This window comes from Phlebotomus argentipes, unplaced genomic scaffold (assembly GCF_947086385.1).
Source record: "Phlebotomus argentipes unplaced genomic scaffold, Phlebotomus argentipes genome assembly contig_47, whole genome shotgun sequence".
NCBI classification, from domain to species: domain Eukaryota; kingdom Metazoa; phylum Arthropoda; class Insecta; order Diptera; family Psychodidae; genus Phlebotomus; species Phlebotomus argentipes.
The window spans coordinates 144,231-165,869 of NW_026776178.1; the positions used below are offsets into that span (position 1 = coordinate 144,231).

Sequence of the window (21,639 nt, forward strand, 5' to 3'; positions counted from 1 at the left end):
TTTAATTTGGCAGGATGAAAAGTAAACAATAATGTGCCGAGCGAGGGTGGAAAGCAATTAAAATAATTGCAGAGACTCCAAAATATCAAGTGCAAAACAAACAAATGGAATGGCAATGCGAGGAGTTCGGCGAGAAAAGCGGGAGGTGAAAAGTCCTGGGATCAGTGCACGGAAGGACACGCGGGCATTTTCGGGATGTGCGACCTGGACAGCCTCAGACCGAGAGGTGGAAGTGAAAAGTGAGTCGGAAGAGGGACAGAGCGAGGATGAAAAGTGCGCGCGTGAGACAAGGATCCTCAGCTCCGCCGGTCAATGAGACTCGTCGAGAGCTCTTGGAGGAGCCCTTCGACGTCAACAACTTTTATATGCTACTTATATGTGTTACGAGTATCACTCACACCCTTCCTGCACTCCGTCTGCACTCGATAATCCTTGTGCGGTGTTTTATGGCAGTCACCTCTCCGCCCCTCATCCCGCCACTTTTCTGACCACCGACAAGGAAAGCTCTCTCCCTCTTGAAGTGCATCGCTCGGAAACACAAACGCGCTTTGCCATTTCCTTCTCAGCCTTTTTCCCTCCGTCAGTGCATCGATTTCTGCACGAAGCGCGGAAGACTAGAAAAACTCCCTTGAAATCCCAAATTCGCTTCTCTCTCACTCTCACTCTGTCTCTGGGAAATCTCAGATCCGTATCGATCTCAAGAGCTGTGCTTATAAATATTTGCCTCATTGCCATTATAGGGCGGCATTTGGGCCTCTGCCATTGACCGCCTCCATAGCATCTCGATTAGATGATCTCTCCAGCTGGAGACTCAAAGATCCGCTCTGTTGTTTGTGCGCGGCACACACGGGAGCGAACTGAAGCACATCTCGAGGACCCTTCCTCGCACAGATCTCCCGTTCGCTCTTGCATTCCACGAGTGCCAAAACACAGTTACGCAATGCTTTGACGATTGTTCTGTGTGGCGTGTGTGCGTGCAAAAAGTCCATTCTGACGCAATTACACACTCTGGAAAAATATTATTCTATCGCAATTTGTTTGTTTACTCGCGATAAAATTAGCGTTTGAAAGTCTTGCCGAAAAGACGGATTGAAACTTTTTCTGGGAGGCAGGGAGACAAAAAAATTTCGTAGATTTCATGACAAAGACTCTTGAAGATTGTCTCATTGAGATAGCATGGCGAAGATATCCTGGATTTCTTTAAAGTCAACGTTAAAGTGGGTTTCGCGTGGGTCGATTAGCTATGAAATGGTAAATTTATATCTGCAACAATTTCTTCTGAAGTAAACACATAAAAATATTGCTTATTAACTTATCAATTTTTATATAGAAAGAAGAAAATCAAATCTTTGTAAACTATTTTGTCCTATTCAAACACTGAGTTAGATTTATTTGAAATTAGAAATTCTGTTGAGTTTACTACATGATTGTTCTTTAATGATAAACTTGGCCGCGGTTGTGCGAAAGAAATGATACAAAAGCATTAAACGGTAGCTAAAAACATACAATAAGCAAGTTGGCAAGTCAAAACTTATAATTTAATGTGGTTATCCTAGTCAGTATTGTCCTAACTTAATTTTCGCTGCCCTTTTGCGCACATCTCTCTGCAGTTTGCAATATCTCAGCCCCGAATTGAGATATCGCAATGATCTTAACGCCAATTGAAAGGTCATTACATTCTAATGATTTTTTATCTTAAGGTAAATATCACCAAACTTGAAAGAAATATCGATTTTTTAATACCAAAAATAAATTGTCCCAAAATTTTATAGGTGTCCTAAACTAATTTTCGCTACTACATATTATTCAGACACTTTATAAGCGCACAACTACGTCAAAAGATTGTACAATTTAATGTTATACGAATTGCTATAAATCCTATGATTTTTTTTAAAGTTATCTTTAATTTAGCACTTAGCAACTGGGTTTTTCTGTGCAATTGAGCTGATCAAGTGGGATTGGCCGAAAGGCTTTGTGTTCGTGTATTTACAACTGATCCGATTTATGTGCAATTTTTGCGCTATGTATTTCCATATATTTCCTAAATCTAGCATTGAAATTGTGGTCGTTCTATTTGCAGCACAAATATACTGGCGAAGCACTCTGAAATTGACTCCCAGCGTCGCTTTATCCTGGCAGCACAATTCAAGAGGACTCCCTCGCATTGGCAACCAGATTGAAAATCCGGCCTGGAATGCGTCTCATCTGCGCAATTTTCTTCCATTTGATCCTTGGCGACGGGCTTTTGTGCGAATACCTGATGGAAATTAAATTGCAGCAAAATGATGAATTTCCGCTGTGCGAGGATTTCTCCTTGAAACCCCACCAAGAGCAACGATCCGAGCCCTCCTGTCGAAATTGCCTGGCGGCGAACAGGGGGTTGGGATGCCATTCAGGTCCCCTTGCATATGTTGCTGGTGAGTGTGTCAGAAAGCAGTATTTTTCTGCAGAGTCCTTTTTTCCCTTCGGCATCAGGAGCGTCGCAGTGTGCGCGCCTGTGTGCGTTGGAAACTCACTGTGCTCTCGCTGGCGTGTGTGTATGGCCTTAAGTGCCGTCCAGGAGGTACATAGCACCAAAACCAATTGCCATCGAAATCACTCACAGACCCAATCTGGTTGGATAGCATCATCGAAAGCCCCGCCCGCGTGGAGAGAGCTTCACAGTTGGAGTGCAAGAAGAGTGCTTATGGTTCGGCGACTCTTGTGTATTTGAAGCTGGTGATGCTTCCCATGCCATTCCCTACCCCTATGTACACCATCGATGACATTCTGGGGTACATGCTTCAGCTGCCTGGCAAGGAGGTGAGGATGAATGTGGGATAATTCTGTCGCTGGTGTCATGCTCGCACACACTGACGATGCTACATCGGCGCTTTTTTCGCCCCGGGGAACGAGACAGGGCCTTTCTCCATACAGTGCGGGCAAAGGTGTGTACTTAGCTTGTCGACGCCCCGACTTCTCGTCATCCATACACGACAGCGACTATACAACAGGCAAAAAGTGGTGTTCATATGGATTTGGAGTGCTATCACAAGCAATCTGAGAAGCACTCGTCCTCAGTACTGTGTAGACCTCTTGTTTCATTTGACGGACTTTTGTGTCGAGTGGCCACCATCCAAAAATCCTCCAGAGGTGTTCAATTCTGTTATTGTTATTAATTTTTCACACCACCACCTTTTTTCTGCCTCCTGCCAAAACCATCGGGGCCCCGGAGGACTCCTTTTCGCGCACAAGAGGAGCCACCAGCATGGCCAATTGACTCGTCTCCAACAATACCCAATGTGGAAGTGATGAGGACCTCTCAGTGGAGGAGTGAGAAGTTTTTCCCTTTCTCACCACAGTGACACTCGACGCGAGCGGAATTCCAACACGCATCCCCTGAGGAATTGCCTGGAAAGCCCAGAGAATTTGCCCGAGAAAAGACTAACATATATACTGTGAAATTTTAAGGAATTTACCATTAGAGTAGTTTTACTAACTTGAGACAAAGTGAATTGCATCCTCCAATCGAGGAGGACGAATACAGAGAGTGTCACGGCGCCAGATGGATACACAGATTCGTGAAGCGAGTGCGTGATTTCGAGCCAGTGCCACAGAAATACATAGTGAAATAGTGACCGCGTGAGAGCGCACGAAAGTGGCAATCACCTTCCTGACGCATGTCCACTATACTGGCCACCACAAATTCTGGAGCCTTTCCAGAGGATCCCGACCAGGAACATGGGCTGCCCGATCTAAATGGTGTGGACTTGGTTATGAGCTTGTCGCCCAAGCACAATCATCATCACAGTCTCACGAGTCTCCAGCATCTGCAGTCACTCCAGCACAATTCGCTCCACAGTCACTCGACACCCTTCTCAGTCACGGACATTCTCAGTCCTATTGAGGAGTCGTACAGGAAATTAGAACTTAGCGCCAATCCGCCTTCGCCTTACAGGTTCGTTTTAGATTAAAATGTAATTCCATCAATCCCAATCCATCATCATCAACGACTTATAAAATTTATTAAAATCTTTGTATTTAAAAATTTTTCAAATTTGCGTTAACGATAATTTTTAAGTAATAGTGAAACAAAGGAAACAAAAATTTTTCAATGATTTTTAATTCCTTGCACTGAAATAAAACATCAAAAAAATCTCCCTGATAATGCTCAGGATATTGCAATTAACAAAACCACAATAATTTGGTTAAAAAAGTGACAGTGTGTATAAATTTGCAGGTCCAACTCCAGCGGCAGCAGCGTCAATTCGCCAAGTGCTCTGGGGCCAAGCACGGGAATGGCGAATCCCTACGCCATGGGGCCTTTGTATCACAGTCCCGGTGTGCAGAGCTACTGCACTCCGGCGGACAATCTCTCCCTGGCCGGCCACTACACCGACATGCGGAGTTCCGCCGGCTGGTACGGGTCCACAGCCAACGATCCGCGCTTCGCAAGTAAGTGATCACCCGTCAAAGGAAGCTCTCTCTCTCTCTTTGATCTCTCTGTCGAGATTTGGCGCGATGAAGGGTCCCCTCCTGCTTTTTGCCATCGCTGCAGAAATCTCTGATGGCGCGAAAAACCTCCGCATGCTTCAGCAAACACTCAAGGAGCTCCCATTCGATCAGCAATCTTTGTTCACATGCCGACGCTGTCTATACAGGCTTGAGGCGCGCTAAAATGTTTGCGAGGATATCAATGGGATTATCTGGAATGAGATGGGAGGCATTTTTCCTTGTCACCATCGGCGCGCGCTCGAAGTGTTAGGCACCAATTGAATATTTATGCAAACAAATTTATTCGCTGATTCTACAACAAAAAATTACTCCACCCTCCCTTCATCCCCCCGGAAAAGAAACTTTTTATCATGTCGGGAAGAATCACACGCCTGGGACATTGATTCCTCAATCCAACAGTGTTTTCTTTTATCGATGGGTGGGAAAATTGGTGATAATTGCTGTCTCTAAATGTATGAAATTTAATGTTATTTAGCAATGCACTCGGAACTAGGAAATTCGATCCTTCTCACTCGTGGATCTTTTGTGGAAAAAAAAATCAGTGCTGTGAAGAAAAATGTGTGAAATATTTCTCGTGTGCGGTTTGATACGCCTAAAGTGGATGAAAAGGCACGCGGTATCCCTCATTTGATGTTGATACACGCAAATGAAATCCGATCCAGACATTCAAGTGCGTCCTCCTGCACGACCCAGGAAACTAATAAGTGTCAGAAACATTAGACTTCAATCACTCCTGATTGTTTAAAGTGTTATTTGAGACAAATTTGTGTCATAAAGCTTGAGTCAGATAAATTTGAGGGGCGCATCAATCAGAAATTTCTCAGCATTGCTTTTTTTCTTATTACCAACGCGAAAATTAGCTCAATTTCACTATTTTCTGGCATTCCTCAAATTCCCCACGCAAAGTGTCCTTCCTGGAAAAATGATCTCGCGCTGATAACAATTAAATAATCATCAAAATTTATCTAATACAGAACTTCTTCTCCTACAGCTGAATAGAATTTTTTTCCATGCCACCTTACGTCTCCTTCATATCAATGATTTTATTTACATACCTCTTTTATTATTATTCTTTCAACGCCAAGCACAAACAAGGCGAAAAAAGAATGTGTGTTGAAAAAAAGAGAGTGGACGAAAAAATTAATAATCACTGGTATTGTTGGGTTAACGAGGCTTTTTGGGATCTTTCTTTGCCTGGCTGCTTTTTCAGTCTCCGCACTCACTTCTTTGCTGTGCTGTATTGGGAGATATTTTTCTTGAAAATGAATTTACATTCAGCATCTCTCAATGTGCGTGATATCGAATTAATGTGTGTATATATCCATTTTGGAGTATTTTTATTTCCACATGTTTCTCCATGTCATGGAGGCTTTTTTTTCTGGTGTGAGAGTGAAAAATTCTTACAGCCCATTATTTGTTTTGGTGACTCAATATTTTCTCTCGCTCCGCGAAAGATTCTATTCAGCATCACATGAGCCCGAATGAGGGCTTGTGGTATGGAAATGTGATTCCTCAGAGCGCGAGAGATTCATGGAGATTTCATGGTGAGCCGCGCGAGTGAAAATGAAGAGATGTTTCACCATGGAATTTTCCGCAAATTTGCCTGAAGATCTTATCATGTGAGATGAGGCAGAAAAGTAGCAAAATGGCCAATTTGGCAAATCTAATTTTCACCCTCGACAATTTTCATCCCAAACCCTCCAGTTTTCTTTCGGCTCTCGCCTGTCGCTGACACTGTCCTCTTATTCCACCATTTATTCTGGCCCAGTCACACCGTTTTATTAGTTTTGCCACACACACAAAACATTGAATTATCCTCGGATCTCATCACCAGATCCCGAGGGTGAGCATGTTGTGGCAAATTGGAGGTTGTGGCTAGAATAATATTTTCTCAGTATGTTTCCCGTCCAGGCGGACACGCTTCAAGTCTCCATTTGGGTACCGAAAAGAGCGAAAGAAAATTTTGCAAAGATAATATTTTCACTTTATTAACTCATTTTGCAAGAGTTTCAATTAAAATTTGATCCTTTTCTTAATACAGCAGAGACATGTATTCTGAGAATTGAAAATATTTGTATAATTATTTCTCTGACATCTCAAGTTGGGAATTTTACAGTACATTATCTATTAAGACAGAGAATGGACAAATGAATGTCAAGATGACATCAAAATTTGTGCTAATTACATGTAGATTCTGACACCAGCTCATGAAAATGCATATCAAAAGTGTTGTAATTAAAAAATGATAGCGTATTTGTTCAGCTAATGACATTGTCATATATTGATTTTGCAATATATAATCATTCAACAGTGATAAATGCTCCATCCAAATGAGATTCCCGGGCACTTGCAATTACTTGAGAGGCTCAAGTATCAACAATTTCATAAATGCACAATCTCTTCTGCTCATATTTGCACAAATTGCCTCTTCGCGCCGTGCATTTTTCCCAGCAAAATCTTTTCATGCGTCTGTGGATGCATAAAACTACCTCAAGCCTCTTGCAAATATTTCCTATTCCATATAGCTGTAGAATGACTGAAGGATGAAAATTCGTGTGAATTTCGAGCTCTCGCATTAGATTCACATTTACTCTGCATTTGCCAGTGATGTTTGCCATGTGGAAAGCTCAATATTTGATCAGGGTGTATATGCTTTCTTAAATGCAATCATCGGAGAGGCGCACTCGCAAATCCTTTCTCTGAAAATTCACTGGATTTACAAGATTTCCCATCAACCGACAGAAACTGAGAAAATTCTCAAATAATACCGCTGTGTCAACAGAGATTCAAGTTTAAGATGAGTCTTTCCAGCGAAGCTGCTGTATTCTGGCCAATTCAGACTTACGTAGCAATTTTTAGAGAATGTCCAAGAACAAACAGAAATGGTCACGTTTGTGGATATTTTTCTCATTTCAGGAGCATTATCTGTTGATTGCTTGCTTCAAACATATATTGTCTCACATTTATAATATCTTTATTAAGTATTCATTCCGAAAATTCAATTCGCATGTAAAGGCAAATCTTCCCACGAAACCCTCCAAAAAATTCCCCTCGTCAGAGATTGAGAGAATTTCCTGTGAGTTAATTTTCACGATTGATCGCATTAATGCTAATATGTTTCTTCTCTTGCAGTCTCAAGATTAATGGGTGGCTCAGCGGGTGGTTCCATGGGACACGCAATGAGCAACATGGGAAGTTTGGCGGCTTGCAGTGTGTCTGACACGAAGCCAATGCAATTTCCTCTGGCACAGAGGCGAAAAAGGCGAGTCCTTTTCACACAAGCACAGGTCAGTGAGCAATTCTTTTCCAGTCATTCGTTGAATGCGGGTTACCTATTCTGCATAAAATTATTTCTTCAGCTTCTCGAGACCGAATGGAAAAAAAGGTCACTAGAGCATAATTTTGATCGACAATCTAATTTCAATTCCACATACACACATTTACAATGGCAGCACTGTTATATCAAGCATCTCGAGAGGCTCGAGAATGAAAGAAGTTTGATTGGGAGTGAAAAGAAAACAGAGTGGAGAACAAAGGGACATAAGGGTAATTAATTTACTGAAGGAAATGCTTCCCTTATTTTTCTCTCCCTCCATTGCCAATAGGAAAACTCCCAATGGTAACCTTAGATACGATTCTGTTGTGAAACATCGATGAATTCCATAAAGTAGCACAATATTTTCGATCTCCCAATGCTTGAAATTTGATAAAATGGGTTACAAATTTCGCTTTTAACCTCCGCAATTGAGCAGTTAAATAGGCAAGACAAAACTGTTGGTGACAAAAAAGCATCATATTAGCAATTTATTTTGAATTAATCAAGTGAATTCATCTCTTGAATGTGTATTTTTCCCTCATCATCTCATCTGTCCATGCTTTTTTTCCTCTATTTACCTCCACAAAATCCGCATACATAAAAGGTATGGAATTTGTGAGGAGAAAAATAGAAGTGAAAATCATGCATCAGAATGCGATGATGACGATGGTGGCTCCACTGGAATAATACGAATCTGTGTAAATAGAAGTTGTGGCGTATATAGGTGGGAAGCTTTTACATAAGCAGAAGATATAGCGACATCTCTACAATATAAATTATGACCGAAATGGTGCGCATGGTAGTCCAAAGTTGGGAATTGTCTATTTGCAGAGCACTCGAAATGCCAAGTTCCAACTAATACACAAGAAATACAAATATACACTCTCATCTCTTTCTCTCGCTCACATTTTCTTTACCTACCCATTTTATATATCGTCATTTCAATTCATGCAGCATGAGCTTTTATACATACATCTCAAATTTGATTTGAAATGTGCACGAAGAGAGACGCTATATATCTATCCGGAATTCTCTCTAAACAATTGCAATCTCCTGCAGAAATGTTTGCACAGTGCAATGGAAGGAAGAATTGAAACGCGTCACTGAAAATGTTGATGATGACACATGGAGATATAAAGTGGGCAAATAACTTATTTTCCAAATGGATGCAAAATCAATTGGAAGATCGTGCATCGTGGGCAAAAATCCGCATCCCATTATGTGTCTTTGAAAGTCATGAGAGTTGAATTGTGATCTACTTTCTAATGCGCGGCGGCAGTGGAGACGCCTGGTACCAGGCGCACCAATTGACTCCGTTACGAATTTTAATTTCACTTGGAAATTACGGTCACATTGAGATGAAAGTAAACAGTATTAAGAGGTAGAAATACACGCTGATTTTTGCACTGCTCTGCAAGTCAAATAGCAAAAATTTCCATGGGGCTGAGTTGAATTTGCTGGGTGGAAAAGACGTCGGATCAATGAAGAATGGAAATGCGACGATTTTCAGGTGGGAAGAGAGATTGAATTTGAATTTTTTTTTGTCAAAAACGAGCTCATAAAAGTTAAATAAAACCTCCCAGAGATTTTATCAGGGGGAAAATGCACACAGAAGAAAGCGAGACTACACAATTATGTATTTTTGTGATATTCAAAGTGAATTTAGTTCTTCATTCGAAGCTGTATTTTGTATATTAAGTTATTTCTCTTTAAAATATCTTTTCACATGTATTTTCAAAATTCCTTTTTCTATATCAACCCTAGTCAATCGAGAGAAATCTATCTTTATGTGTTGAATGAAGACCAAAGTGGAGGATTGTCAAATAAAATCCAATCTCTGGCCACCCCAAAAATACTCCGTTTGGTAAATATTTGCATCGCTTCGCGACGTTTGTTAATCCCCGAAAGGCCTTTTAATGGCCTCGGAAATAACACATAACATTGATGTTTTATTTGAGCAAATAGCACTGGTGCGCCCTGTCTTTTGTTACTCTCTCTCTGCACTGGGAGACTTCTGTTTTTGGGGGGGCGTCTCACCATGGCAAGATGCTGAATTTAATTCCATCCTCAAGTAGTTGGTTGGGGGGGTGGAAATTTTCCGTCTCAATTGTAGGGATTGAATTCGTCCGATTTTCACCGAAAAGTTGTATTTCTACCCGTTGCAGGTTTACGAATTGGAGCGGCGATTTAAGCAGCAGAAATACCTTTCGGCACCTGAACGAGAACACTTAGCGAGTTTGATTCATTTAACACCAACACAGGTAAGGAAAATATTTACGTGCAATTATTGGCCAAGCGAGTCTCTTCACCCTGTGTCAATTGCACACACAAATGGTGTGTTTGACCTTCATGAAAGGAGAGAAAAATGTCGGGAGAAAAACGCATATTTGCCCCTAAAGTGCATGTCCGTCAAGCGTCTCAGCGAGTAAATATTGGACATGGTGTTCCATACCATATATATCTGTGATATTTGATTGATATTATTCTCGGTGGAAGAGTGTATATATATCGTGTCTCTGTCGTGAAAATCAAACACAAGCATCTCCTCAAATCACTATTGATCATCCTGCTGAAATGACCAACAAAACGTCTGTTGAACGATGGCTAACAAGGCAAATCGACAGTTGGAGCAATTAAGAATGAGTTCAGTGTGATGCCATCCCATTGAGAGATCATCACATTGGAATATGCTGTATAATTTGATCTTGTGACGATCATTCAGTGATTTTAATTGTCCAGCCAGAGAGTCGTTTTCATATGAGGAATTTCAAATATTTCTCAATGACAAACGAACTGGAATTTCAGAGGAAATTCAGCAAGTCATTTTATATAATTCTTCAACCCTCTCACTATCGCACTATATTCAATTTAGAAACCCTAAACTTTTCTAACACACAAATTGAACGATGGTTTTCCAAAATATCAATCACCCAGTTGTGCGATGTGCTGATTAGCACATGAATTCACGTAAGCAATTTCGCAAGAACAAAACGTCTAACCAGATGTTTGAGGACTCTCAAGTATCTGCTGCACGATCAACTGCCATTTGCTCTCCTCTCAATTTTTTGCATCACTCATTGCATTATTTATTTATTTATTATGGTTATTTTTCGATCAGAGGTCGGGTTCTGTTCTGCAGTGGAACATATATAGTTCGTCCCCTCCACAAACCCTCCCTTCAGTCCATGCATGATATAAAAATACTCTCAGCTTTCACCCATTTCATTTCATTTTAATACTTGTTTCGATACTATATGATGTAGTAAAGTCATGGGTGGACAGAATCTTGGCATTACTTCCTGTTTGACTTGTCTCCAATTGACGACAATGACCACAAGAGTAAGAATATCCGACAAGTTAAAGTCACTCCTTCACTTGAGAGATTGAAGATTGCCGTCTTGCGCGCTGACTCTCCAGCTAAAAAAGGGACCAACACGCGAGTCCGTTTAATGAATTTAAAGAGCACACAAATAATAAACATCAATTTAAACTTGATGTAATTCAGACCAAAATTATCGGATGTGAACTTGAATACACTTGAATCGGCCTCTTAAAGTGTCTCAATTGGTGAATTCTTCCGGTCGCTGGACTTTCCATTCAGTCAATACACTCAGAATGAAATTCAGTGACACCGTGAATCAATGGACAGTTGACTTTTGTGGAGACTTCTGAAGCCCACGCGCAGAATCATGATGATTTTCACTTAAGTCTGGCGTCCAATAATTTGATCATACAAGAATAGAAATTTCTACAATTGTCACATCAGAATATAATTGTCTTTTTCATTCAATTAAGTATGGCGAAATAAAACAGAATTGTTGGGCATTTTAATTAAATGACGAAGTTGTTTTTGCATATAATAATGGAAAATCTCTGTCGATGAGATAAAATCCCTTTGTAGGTCAATTGCTGGTGATATTTTTTAATAAATAAAATTTGAATAGGAGAGTATCTGACAGTTGTTGAGAGGGTGTGAGACTGTGGGTGGGAGAGGGCCTGATAGCAATGCATGAAAGTGTCATGAGCAGAATTTCCCATATATGAGAGTCGTTTAGTGGAGAATTGTAATTCAGTGAAAATGTTGTGCTCTGGCACACGATGCAATTTATTTAAGCCCATTCTCGTCACACATATTTTCCAATTATTATTTTTCATACTATTTATTTGTTTATTGTGTGCCAAACACGCGGCCGGCAACTGTCTAAACGGCCAAATTTGCCATCAATGCGAGATTTGTCGCTGAACGGGGGCAAATTTATGATTGTGATGTTGACAGAAGAGATAAACGATTTATAATTTCACACATTAATCCATTGGATAAACTGAAAATGTTTCATTGATAATTTTGGGGTGTGATTTCATCCCTTTGGCATGAGTATTTTTTTGTATATGAAGTCTCAAAAGGATGATCATCACGATTTCCCTGCGGTAACATTTGGTGCGGAAGTTAGAGATTTGTCTGTCACAAGTTTTCTCGCCTCGATGGAAGGGTTGAGAGACCATTGAGATTCCTCAACAAATGTCAGGTACTTTTCTGCCAGAAGAGAAGTGGGGAATGAGAGCAAAAGTGGCGAATAGATAACTACGAAAGATGATTTTTTTTACCGTCGGATTTTACTTTTTTGCTCCAGCACATGAAGAGTCCCTTCCACATGAGTGAAACTTTGAGAATTCTATAAAATATAAATTTGTGAAACCACAATTGTAATTCTCGGCACAATTTTTTTCTTGCAAGTTTGTGGAACATAAAGAAATTACACAATTGAATCAAGTGCCTGAGATTTTCTCCTCTTTTCGACCTTTTTTTCCACGTCTGTGATTAAAAGGTCAAACTTCTAATCCTGTGTCCTACAGAGGATGAAAGGAGAGGAGAAAAAGAAACGAGTCAGTGAGAAAAATTGTGGTGAATTTGAAAGTGATCACTGAGAAATAGTGAAAAGAAGATGACGGCAATTGTTGAAAATCTCAGTAATTCGCTCGCAATATAGAGGTAATTTCGGATTAATCTTATTTGTCCATCGCTCGGGGGATGCGCAATAAAAAATTTGCTGGAGTGCATGAAATTGAAGGGTGGTTTACACAGGGTTTTTATCTGGCACCCTGGCGCGATTGAGGGGTTTACTTTGGGTTTATTTAGTGCATGATTCGATCACCTATTGTTGTGACGGGAGCAAAAACCCAACAATAACATTCACCCTCCGGGCAATTGTCCATTGCCTCTGCTGAGGTGAACTTTTCACCCTCTCTCGAGTCTCGAACTCGCACAAGATTCCATGCATCATTTAATTCATCGTGAAAGAGAGAATTCAGCGCTAGCAAAATGTTTGACTTCGGTATAAACCGACGGGATTCTTCACGCATCAGCGCAGCACCTAAATCACACTATATATAGCGAAATGGAAAGAGAGAGAGAGTGAGAGAGATTTCACGACTTGAGGACTGAATAGTGAGACAACGAGACAAGCCCAGGGAAATGTGCGGTGATAGAGAGCACGCGAGAGCAAATATGAATTTTAGGAGCAAACTGTTTAATTTGGACAAAAATTGTGTACTCAGAGGCCTATAGAGTTGGCGTATTCGGTAGCGATGACCACATTCATTCAAATATTTTTGATTGACAAACATCGTCATTCAATCAATGAATTGTTCACTCTGGCTAGTGACTAAATAAGGAATCTCAGTGCTTAATTGCTTTTCCTTCTGCCATCTACATATGCGTGGTCTTTTATTTTCAGGTAAAGATATGGTTCCAGAATCACAGGTACAAGTGCAAGAGACAGGCGAAGGAGAAAGCCATGGCAGAGCAGAATCAGCATAATCAGGTGAATAATCACAAGGGATACGCAAGAGATTGAGGATAGGGAAGAGACGGAACTTCTTTATTCTTTCCAGTCCGCAAGTTCGCCTCGACGAGTTGCTGTTCCCGTGCTAGTGAAGGATGGAAAACCCTGCTCTGGGAACTCGAACAACAACCAGCAACAGCAGCAGCAGCAACAGCAGGTGGCGGGCGGCAACACGACGGTCTCGAGCGGTAGCAACCTGGTGACAGGTGAGACTGCGAACGCCCACTCTCCAGACACCTCAGCCGCCCTGCTGAGCACCTACAACGGCGCCCAGCACGCCCAAATGCTGCAGCAGCCCTGCAACAACGCGCTCATGTCCAACAGCCTCGCGATGGCGTACCGCAACCAGAACAACTTCATGAGCAACAGCCACCAGCAGCAGTGCAGCAGCTATCTGCCGCTGCAGGGGCGCGCCTGGTAATAGTGAGTCCCCCGACGGCCCGCAGTCGCCGACCCGGAAGTGGGCGGTGAAGTAGGAAATAGATAGTGAGAGAGAGAGTGAGAGAGAGAGAGATAAGAAAGTGTCTAAACAACCTTAGCTGAGAGAGAATGATATATAGTGCGAGTGCTTAGAGACATACTTTGCAGAGTGAATTTTCCTTCCTCAAATTGCTCTCCCAACAGAATCCGTTTGGGGAAATTTTGAATCTCATCATGAAAAAAAATTTGAATCATTCAAGAAAAAGGACATTTTTTTGAAAGAAAATAAGCGGCAATAATCAAATATTTACCCCAGAGTGAATTGAGAAAACAATCTCTTCCAAGGTCATCGAGGAATTTTGTGTCGTGACCACACAAAATTGTGATGGAATTTCCGAGAAGAAATCTCGAGGACTTCTTCAAAAATCAAACGGAAAGTTGTGAATGTCTCAAATTTCAGTGGAGGAAATAAAGGATCCAGGCACTTGTGTGGTCATCTCACTCCTCTTACCCTTCATCTGAGCGCAAAGGGACGACAAGAAGTGGAGAAGAAGAGGAATTGACCAGTTTGACTTTCTACCTTTGTCGCATGGAATTTCCTTGTGGGAAAATAGACATTTAGCAAATGACAGACGCTAAAGAGGCAGCAAAAGAGTCAGGATTTAAGGCATATCCCCAATGATTTCCTATTTACATTCCTCCATGCTGGTTTGAAGGGATTTTCCTCACCATTGACGTACTTAAAAGGCTTTTAAAATTATCTTGTTGTGTACACAAGAGATAAATCTCTACTATTCTCCCATGCACCACACACAGAGAATCCTTCAGGCTCTTTGTCCGTCTGTTCACCCAGCAAATTTGCCTCTCTTTCAGCTGTTTTTTTTAATATATATATATACTTCTCCTGTTCAGCACTAATTTCGCAATTTTCTTGTGGTTTCTTTGGAGACTGAAAAAACACAGAATTCAAAAAAAGTATATTATGAGATGAAATGTACAGAGTACAAAGAGTGAAAGGCATCATAGTAGACTTCTTTAGCGAAATGAAATGAATTGACAGGTATACATTTTGAAAGGAATAATTAAATAGAGAGAATAGAGAAAAAATCCGTATAGTTATAGGGCAAAAAGAATATAAGAACAGGTGTGATTTGAGGAGGAAACCATTGAGATAGAAATTCACGTGAAACACATACATCGAGATTGCAATAAAATTAAGGTAAATTGAATTTTAGGATGTTTCTGTTTCCACCAAAAAGGTTTTGCAAAAATTATTCGCTGCTTGAATTATTGCTAAAATTGCATCGGAAATTTTGTATTGATAAAGCAGCTTCTTACAATTTAACAACACATTAATGATCCTTACATGAAATATCTTTCCATCAAATACTCATGGTTGCAGTGTTAAGTTGCAAAGATTGAAGACAGGAGAAAAAAAAGAGAAGGCAAAAGTACCTTTATTGAGCACTTTTAATTTTCTCCAATTAATTCGAAATTAGTTGAGATGATATTGAAAGCAGAAGAATTATCTGTAAATAGTGTAATTAACTCAAATGACCCTAAGTAAGTATTCCACTCGATAGGCATTTTAAAACTAATAATGTAATTATTAGTGAGAGTATTGTAAGAATAAATTTTCAGTGTATCATATAAAGTGGAGAAATATTTTAAGAATTGAGCAGGGTATTAATAGGTTAAAGAGTTCTTTCAGCAGTGTACTTTGGGAATGAGTTTGAGAGGCCAATTGGACAGAGCCTTCAGCACTTGAATGTCTTCAAGGAGATTGAGTTAAAAAAAAATAAATACCATGAAAGAAAGTTGTGTGACGTGATAAATGATTTAATTGAACAATTTAATTTCAACCAGCATTTTTCACTCCAAAATCATGGATTTCCCCCTCTCGTAATGTAAAAGCAACATTATAATCTGTAAATACCGTGTTAAAGAAGGAAGTTGGTAACAGAATTGAACGCAGAAAAATGCATCTCAATATTACAATGATATAAAATGAATTTAAAAGGAATAATAAAAAAAATTAGTTTACTTATAATGAATTGTACTACAATTGGTGTATTTTACAGCAAAAAAAAACAGAAAATGAGGAAAAAAGTGAATAAATAGCAAATAATGATCGCATCGTCTCTTATCTGACATCGTTCCCTGGTCGATATACAAAAAAAAACTCTTCTTCACCCACATAATAAATAAATAGGTGCTGAGTTAAAAAATATGAACTGGGTTGGAAATAGTTGGGACAAAAGGGCCACTTGAACTGCGCCAGACGTACAATTCTGTCGTGGTTGCGGACGGAAAAATGACGAAGGGCGCACACAAGAAGGGGTTCGATTGAGTTGTTCACCCTCCCTTTTGGGTTCTATTGTATGATTATTTTCTCACTCTCTCTCCACAGCGTGTTTACTTTAAATTCATATTCCCTCAAGAAGTCCCTCTCACGTGATAAATTTCTTCTGCTTGCCTCCAATTTTCTTGCTGGTGAACTCTAAATATTTATTGCATTAAGCACATCGCGAGATCCACCCCTTTTCTCGCAGACTCCCCAGAGGGTGGATTTACATTTACTCATTGGATGTTAAACTTGTGAAATTGTGCAATTTCAAGTCAATCCGGCGAAAAGAAATGCATCGAAAATCATTTTGCCCATCACAAAAAGATTCCTCAATCTCAATTGTCATGCTCATGTCAATCAACGTGTCTCAAATGAGCACTAATTAAAATTGCAGTGTGTCATTCTGAGAAAGGATTCCCATGGCATCTCACTGGCCATTCAGCCTCTATTTAGCCACAATTTCACATTCATGACAAGGCTCAAGAGCTCAGCGAGATGGACCTCATTGTTATTCCAAGTCGTCCGCAGATCTCTCGCGCGTCAGAGCCGATAAAGGTTCAGGTGTTTGGATAAAGTATTTAGTGGGATTGAAGAAAAATATTGAGTGCGGAGGTGTCCGCAATTCATGTGGTTCATCACAGTGAAGAAAGTCAGAGGAAAAGAAAAACAGATGAAGATGCACAAATGCAGTTTCTCTCTCTTCGCATAAATTTCTCAAAAGGCGAAAGCCATGAGAGAGGGACAGAACAAAAAGTTAACTGACGAGAGAAAATATGAAAGAAAAACACACGATATTCAACAAAAGAATGGACGATGCGAAGAAAAGTTCTGGGCATTTGAAATAACATATGGAAAGTGCGTTGTAAAAATTTGGGAATGTTTCTTCACCAAACATTTAACATTTCTGTATAAAAATCGTCCATGGATTTATCTCAATTTTTGCCTCCTCATCCGAAAATGTTATTTCTGTGCAACAATACAAGCTTTTGTCGCTGCGAAGTGAATATGAATTTTTAAAAATCAAATGCATAAGAAATTTGTAATGCTTGAAAAATCAAACTGATTTGGCTTCAACTCAGTATCACCACATCTTCCCTACTCTAATTGCAAACTAATAGGAGTAATAGCAATAACCTCATCTTCCTGTGTTGGCTTGGGAAGGTGACGAGGAAGATGTTTGATAGACTGAATTTAATCCGGCGCGGCGCTCATCGTACGTGACTCAACAATTGAAATGCAATTTCCAGGGAGGAAACATCCTCCATCCACTTCCTCACCACTCCTGCCACAGATTCCTTCTACCAGTCTGCCCCCATTGTCAGCCTCGGGCTCTCGCTCCGGGTTCAGTTGTCGCTCTTTGTTGTCTTGTGTGTTGATTTGCGATAAATTGGGGGATTTAAGTGACTCCTGCCGCCAGACAATTAAGAAGAGAACATGCAACGCTCATACTTTTGCCAATCCTTGAGTCAATTTGCCTTTTGGGACTCCGATTTCGCCTTCCTGCCACACATTGTTCACCGCCTCAATGCCTACAACCCTTGAACATATATTTTAATTGCGATGTTCTGCCTCCAATTAAATCCACGGATATTTTTTTGCAATTTTTCCTTCACGCTTGATATGCAAACCTTCTGAATCCATTTCACCGTCTCACTCTCTCTGCCTTTGTGTGCAATGTCACAGGCCAGGAGGTGAAGAAGGGAGGAATTTTCAGTGAATCTATCATTGCGGTGTATTTCTCTGTATTTGACATATTAAACTGACCATCAGGACACATTCATTCCACCTCACACCGTCAGGACACCCAATTTTCCTTTCATCGCATCAACAAACAAGCATTTTCCATTTCAGGGGTGACCCAATGTTGGTTGAAGCAAATTTCACAGTTAAATTGAATTTATCTAACACCAAAAGGGGGCTGAATTTCCTCTCACTGCTTTTGTGCAAATTTTCTCCATTTGTATGGAAATTGACACCGAGAGAAAATCATTCAGCATATATTGTAGAATTTGACCGAGATCGAAAATTTGCTAGCGTTAATTCAATTCAACAGATCAAACCCGTTGTTCAAAAGCTGCACAAGGACTCGTATTTCTCTGGCCAAGGAGACAAGCTACTGGACGGTGGGTTGAGACAAATTGCTGGCAAATTGATTTTCCCATTCGTTCGGTGGATCTCCTCGAAAGGCCATTGAGCATCACGGGTGGTCCGTCGCTAAAGAGGCGAGCACACCGTCAATTGTCTGACTCGACACATTGTAATAATTCCTCTCGCCCGTCAAATGCTTCCACTCGACGCCAAAGAGCCACGGACACTGCCAACAAAAAGGCCTCAATGGAGATGCTGCCACAGCCTCGAGATTGAGATAATTTCGACACATCTTAATCGACTACACATCGGAGGAATTTGTCGTGATCACGTCCATGGAGATCACTGAAATGTCAGGAATCAATGAAAGCAACGGTGATCGTGCTTAGAAATAAAAAAGATCACGTAAATTCAAATATTTGAATAAGAAAAACATGTCAAAATAAACACAGAATTTCTCGATTGAAAAATATTTATTTCACGTGTTTTCTCAACGTGTTTTATGCAAATTTTTCTTCCCACTTGAGCATTTTTCTATTGGGCATTTTTGTGCATTTGGAGAAGAAGACAGTTGGTTGGGCTGAAAATTCCCCAAATCACTGACTTGAGTGGACATGAGAAATGCTAATGAGTATGTAATTTCCACCCAGGGAAGCAAATGGGGTTATGAAAAGATCATCCAAACCTCAAATTAACACATCATCACTCTTTAAGTCTTTTAGTGTCAACGAAAGGGTTTGAAGTTTCTCCAAATGCAAATAACACACATTGAAATGTGCCAAAAGAAAACCGCGATAAATTCACCAAATCACAATTCCTCTAATTGTCTCACTGATTTTCCCACAATCTCGGACTCTAATGAGAAAAATTATATGATTGTAATACGCATTTGACGGTTAATCTTCCAATGATTTCCTTCAGAGTCACTGGACTCGATAAACAATCTCTCAAAATGAAAATATAAGCTGCATTTTACACGTGCGCAACACACGTGTACAACAGGTTAAGCTGGGTGATTAAAATAACGAGGATTAGACACAGACTTCAGCTCGAATGCTGGGTGTGAGGGATAAATCGCATTGGTGAGATTCCTCGTGAAATTCATTACTGCGGCCAAGCGACACCCTCGGCATCGCCAAAGGGTTCCCAGAATCCCACTCTCGGTTCGCTGAAGGTACTTCAATTGGCATCAATATGAGGATTATTCCGCTGCAATTTGCTACAGTCGGAATTATTGCCATGGGTGCCAAAGAGCCACCCCACGATTCGCCTCATTTCCACCCCCCATTCACCTGCCCATTCGTCACGCGATGGCATCTCGGCCAGCCAGGTGAGAGATGTCCATCTCAATTTGTGGATGGTGCTCGTGTGGAAGGCAAACAAAAGGGCCACCCATTGATCGCCAATACGGAGAATTTCTAGCATCCGCGTGACTTGCACAAAAGCCCGCCCAAAAGAAATTCCTCAGTAAACGCTTCACGTGAATGCTCAGCGATTTGAAATTTGACTGACACGCGAGAAGCGCATAAATTCCCTGTGCAATGAAATTCAATATTGCAGAATGTTTTGTGCTGCAAATGATCCACATTATTTGACCGAAAAAAAACGAACCACAATTGTCAATTCAGTGGGCGTGATATGATCCATCATACTTCCCATATTTTTTTTCGTGCCTTCAGGGCCAAAACCAGCGAAATTTGTAATCCACTTTTCAAGTGATTGAGGCACGTGTTGTAATTCAATATGCGATATTTACTCCCACACAACTGAGGATTCTCACGTTTCATGCTGAATGTGTGGCGCAAATGGATTGTCTTTCCCAAAATCAAATCTTGTGGATGTTTTCGCTTATCGTCCGCGGCTCATCGCGATGGCGTCCGGAGGCCACACGCAGAGAGACAAGCACAAAATGGCCCTCTGAGAGAGAAAAGGAATTTATTCAAACGAATTAGTATTGGCTACAATGTACATAAAACGCCACGCATGCGCCCAATTTCACTTCTGGGAGGTGAGATGACTCTCTGGGTGGCTCATGGGTGGATTATCACTGAGCACATGGGATATATTTTAATAAAATTCACTCCCAATTTTCGCAACTTGTCCTCTCGTCACCCGGTCAACCCCACATTTTGTAATTACGGGGACAAGCAGAGGACTAAGCGAAATATGTGAAAAGTTTATTGGCAAAGAATGAGACTGTTTTATTGCAACGCTAAATTCAAGTTTCAAAATGAAATTATTTAAGTATTTATTGCAATCTTCGAATGTTTCAATCCCACTTGATGCCAAATCTTTCCTTTATAACCTGCCCAAGAGATTTCCTGTGAATTTCAGCATGACTTGACGAATGCACAAGTTTCACCCTCGATAAATCAACGCCCATTCACCAGCAATTAATGAGCGATTTTTGTATGAAAAATTTGTGGATTTTTGACTTGATATCCACGGTTTTGTGATTAAAACGCGCAATGCTTGTTACATATACCCCCAGAGTTGTCAACACGAAACTCTCTCAACCCTTGCACGGGTGAAAAGTTAATTTCGTCTTAATGAGAAATGTTGAATTAAATTTTCCACATGAGAACCATCCCTGTGTTTCATCCCCCAAAACAAAGAAAAACGCAGGGAGGGTGAGAAGAAGTGGAAAATTCAACCCCAACCACTTTCCACTTGACCGCATTGATCAATTATCGAGCATCACAGCAAGGCGATCACCCTGCGGGCACTTCCAGGTGACTCTCTCTGTCACAGCATTTCTTCGCCATTTGATTGCAAATTATCAACACTTGATTGCTTCGGGTGGGATTGCACGGCACATCGCCACAGGGCATTTCTCGGCGAATCCCTGGAGACGCCAGGCAGCACTTGAACAGCACTCACAGACTCTCTGCATCGCGATGCGTGAGAATGGCCCACAGATTCCGCCGCGGCTGGCAAGAGGTCATGAGAATTTCGGCAAGAATCGCCACAGGAGGCTCTTGAGGGTGAGTGAAAAGGGCGCGGAAATCGATTGAAATCATCTGGGGAAAAAATGTCCTGGCGTTGCCATGGAGCAGAATCCCCGAAAAGGAGCATAGCTGGGGGGGAAGGGGGGGAATTTGGGCATGCCGCAATGCATTTCCCTCCAAATG

General features: G+C 40.9%; 1 protein-coding gene across 1 annotated transcript; it reads left to right on the forward strand.

The window, feature by feature from the left end:
• The first annotated feature begins 3,057 nt into the window (after positions 1 to 3,057).
• LOC132261379 (thyroid transcription factor 1) lies at positions 3,058 to 16,317 on the forward strand. Its single transcript, XM_059760178.1, has 6 exons — positions 3,058 to 3,937; positions 4,220 to 4,434; positions 7,627 to 7,781; positions 9,976 to 10,071; positions 13,546 to 13,632; positions 13,703 to 16,317. Exons 1-6 carry the CDS (start codon positions 3,660 to 3,662, stop codon positions 14,072 to 14,074), a joined length of 1,203 nt encoding a protein of 400 aa, XP_059616161.1. The 5' UTR covers positions 3,058 to 3,659; the 3' UTR covers positions 14,075 to 16,317.
• Positions 16,318 to 21,639: the final 5,322 nt, after the last annotated feature.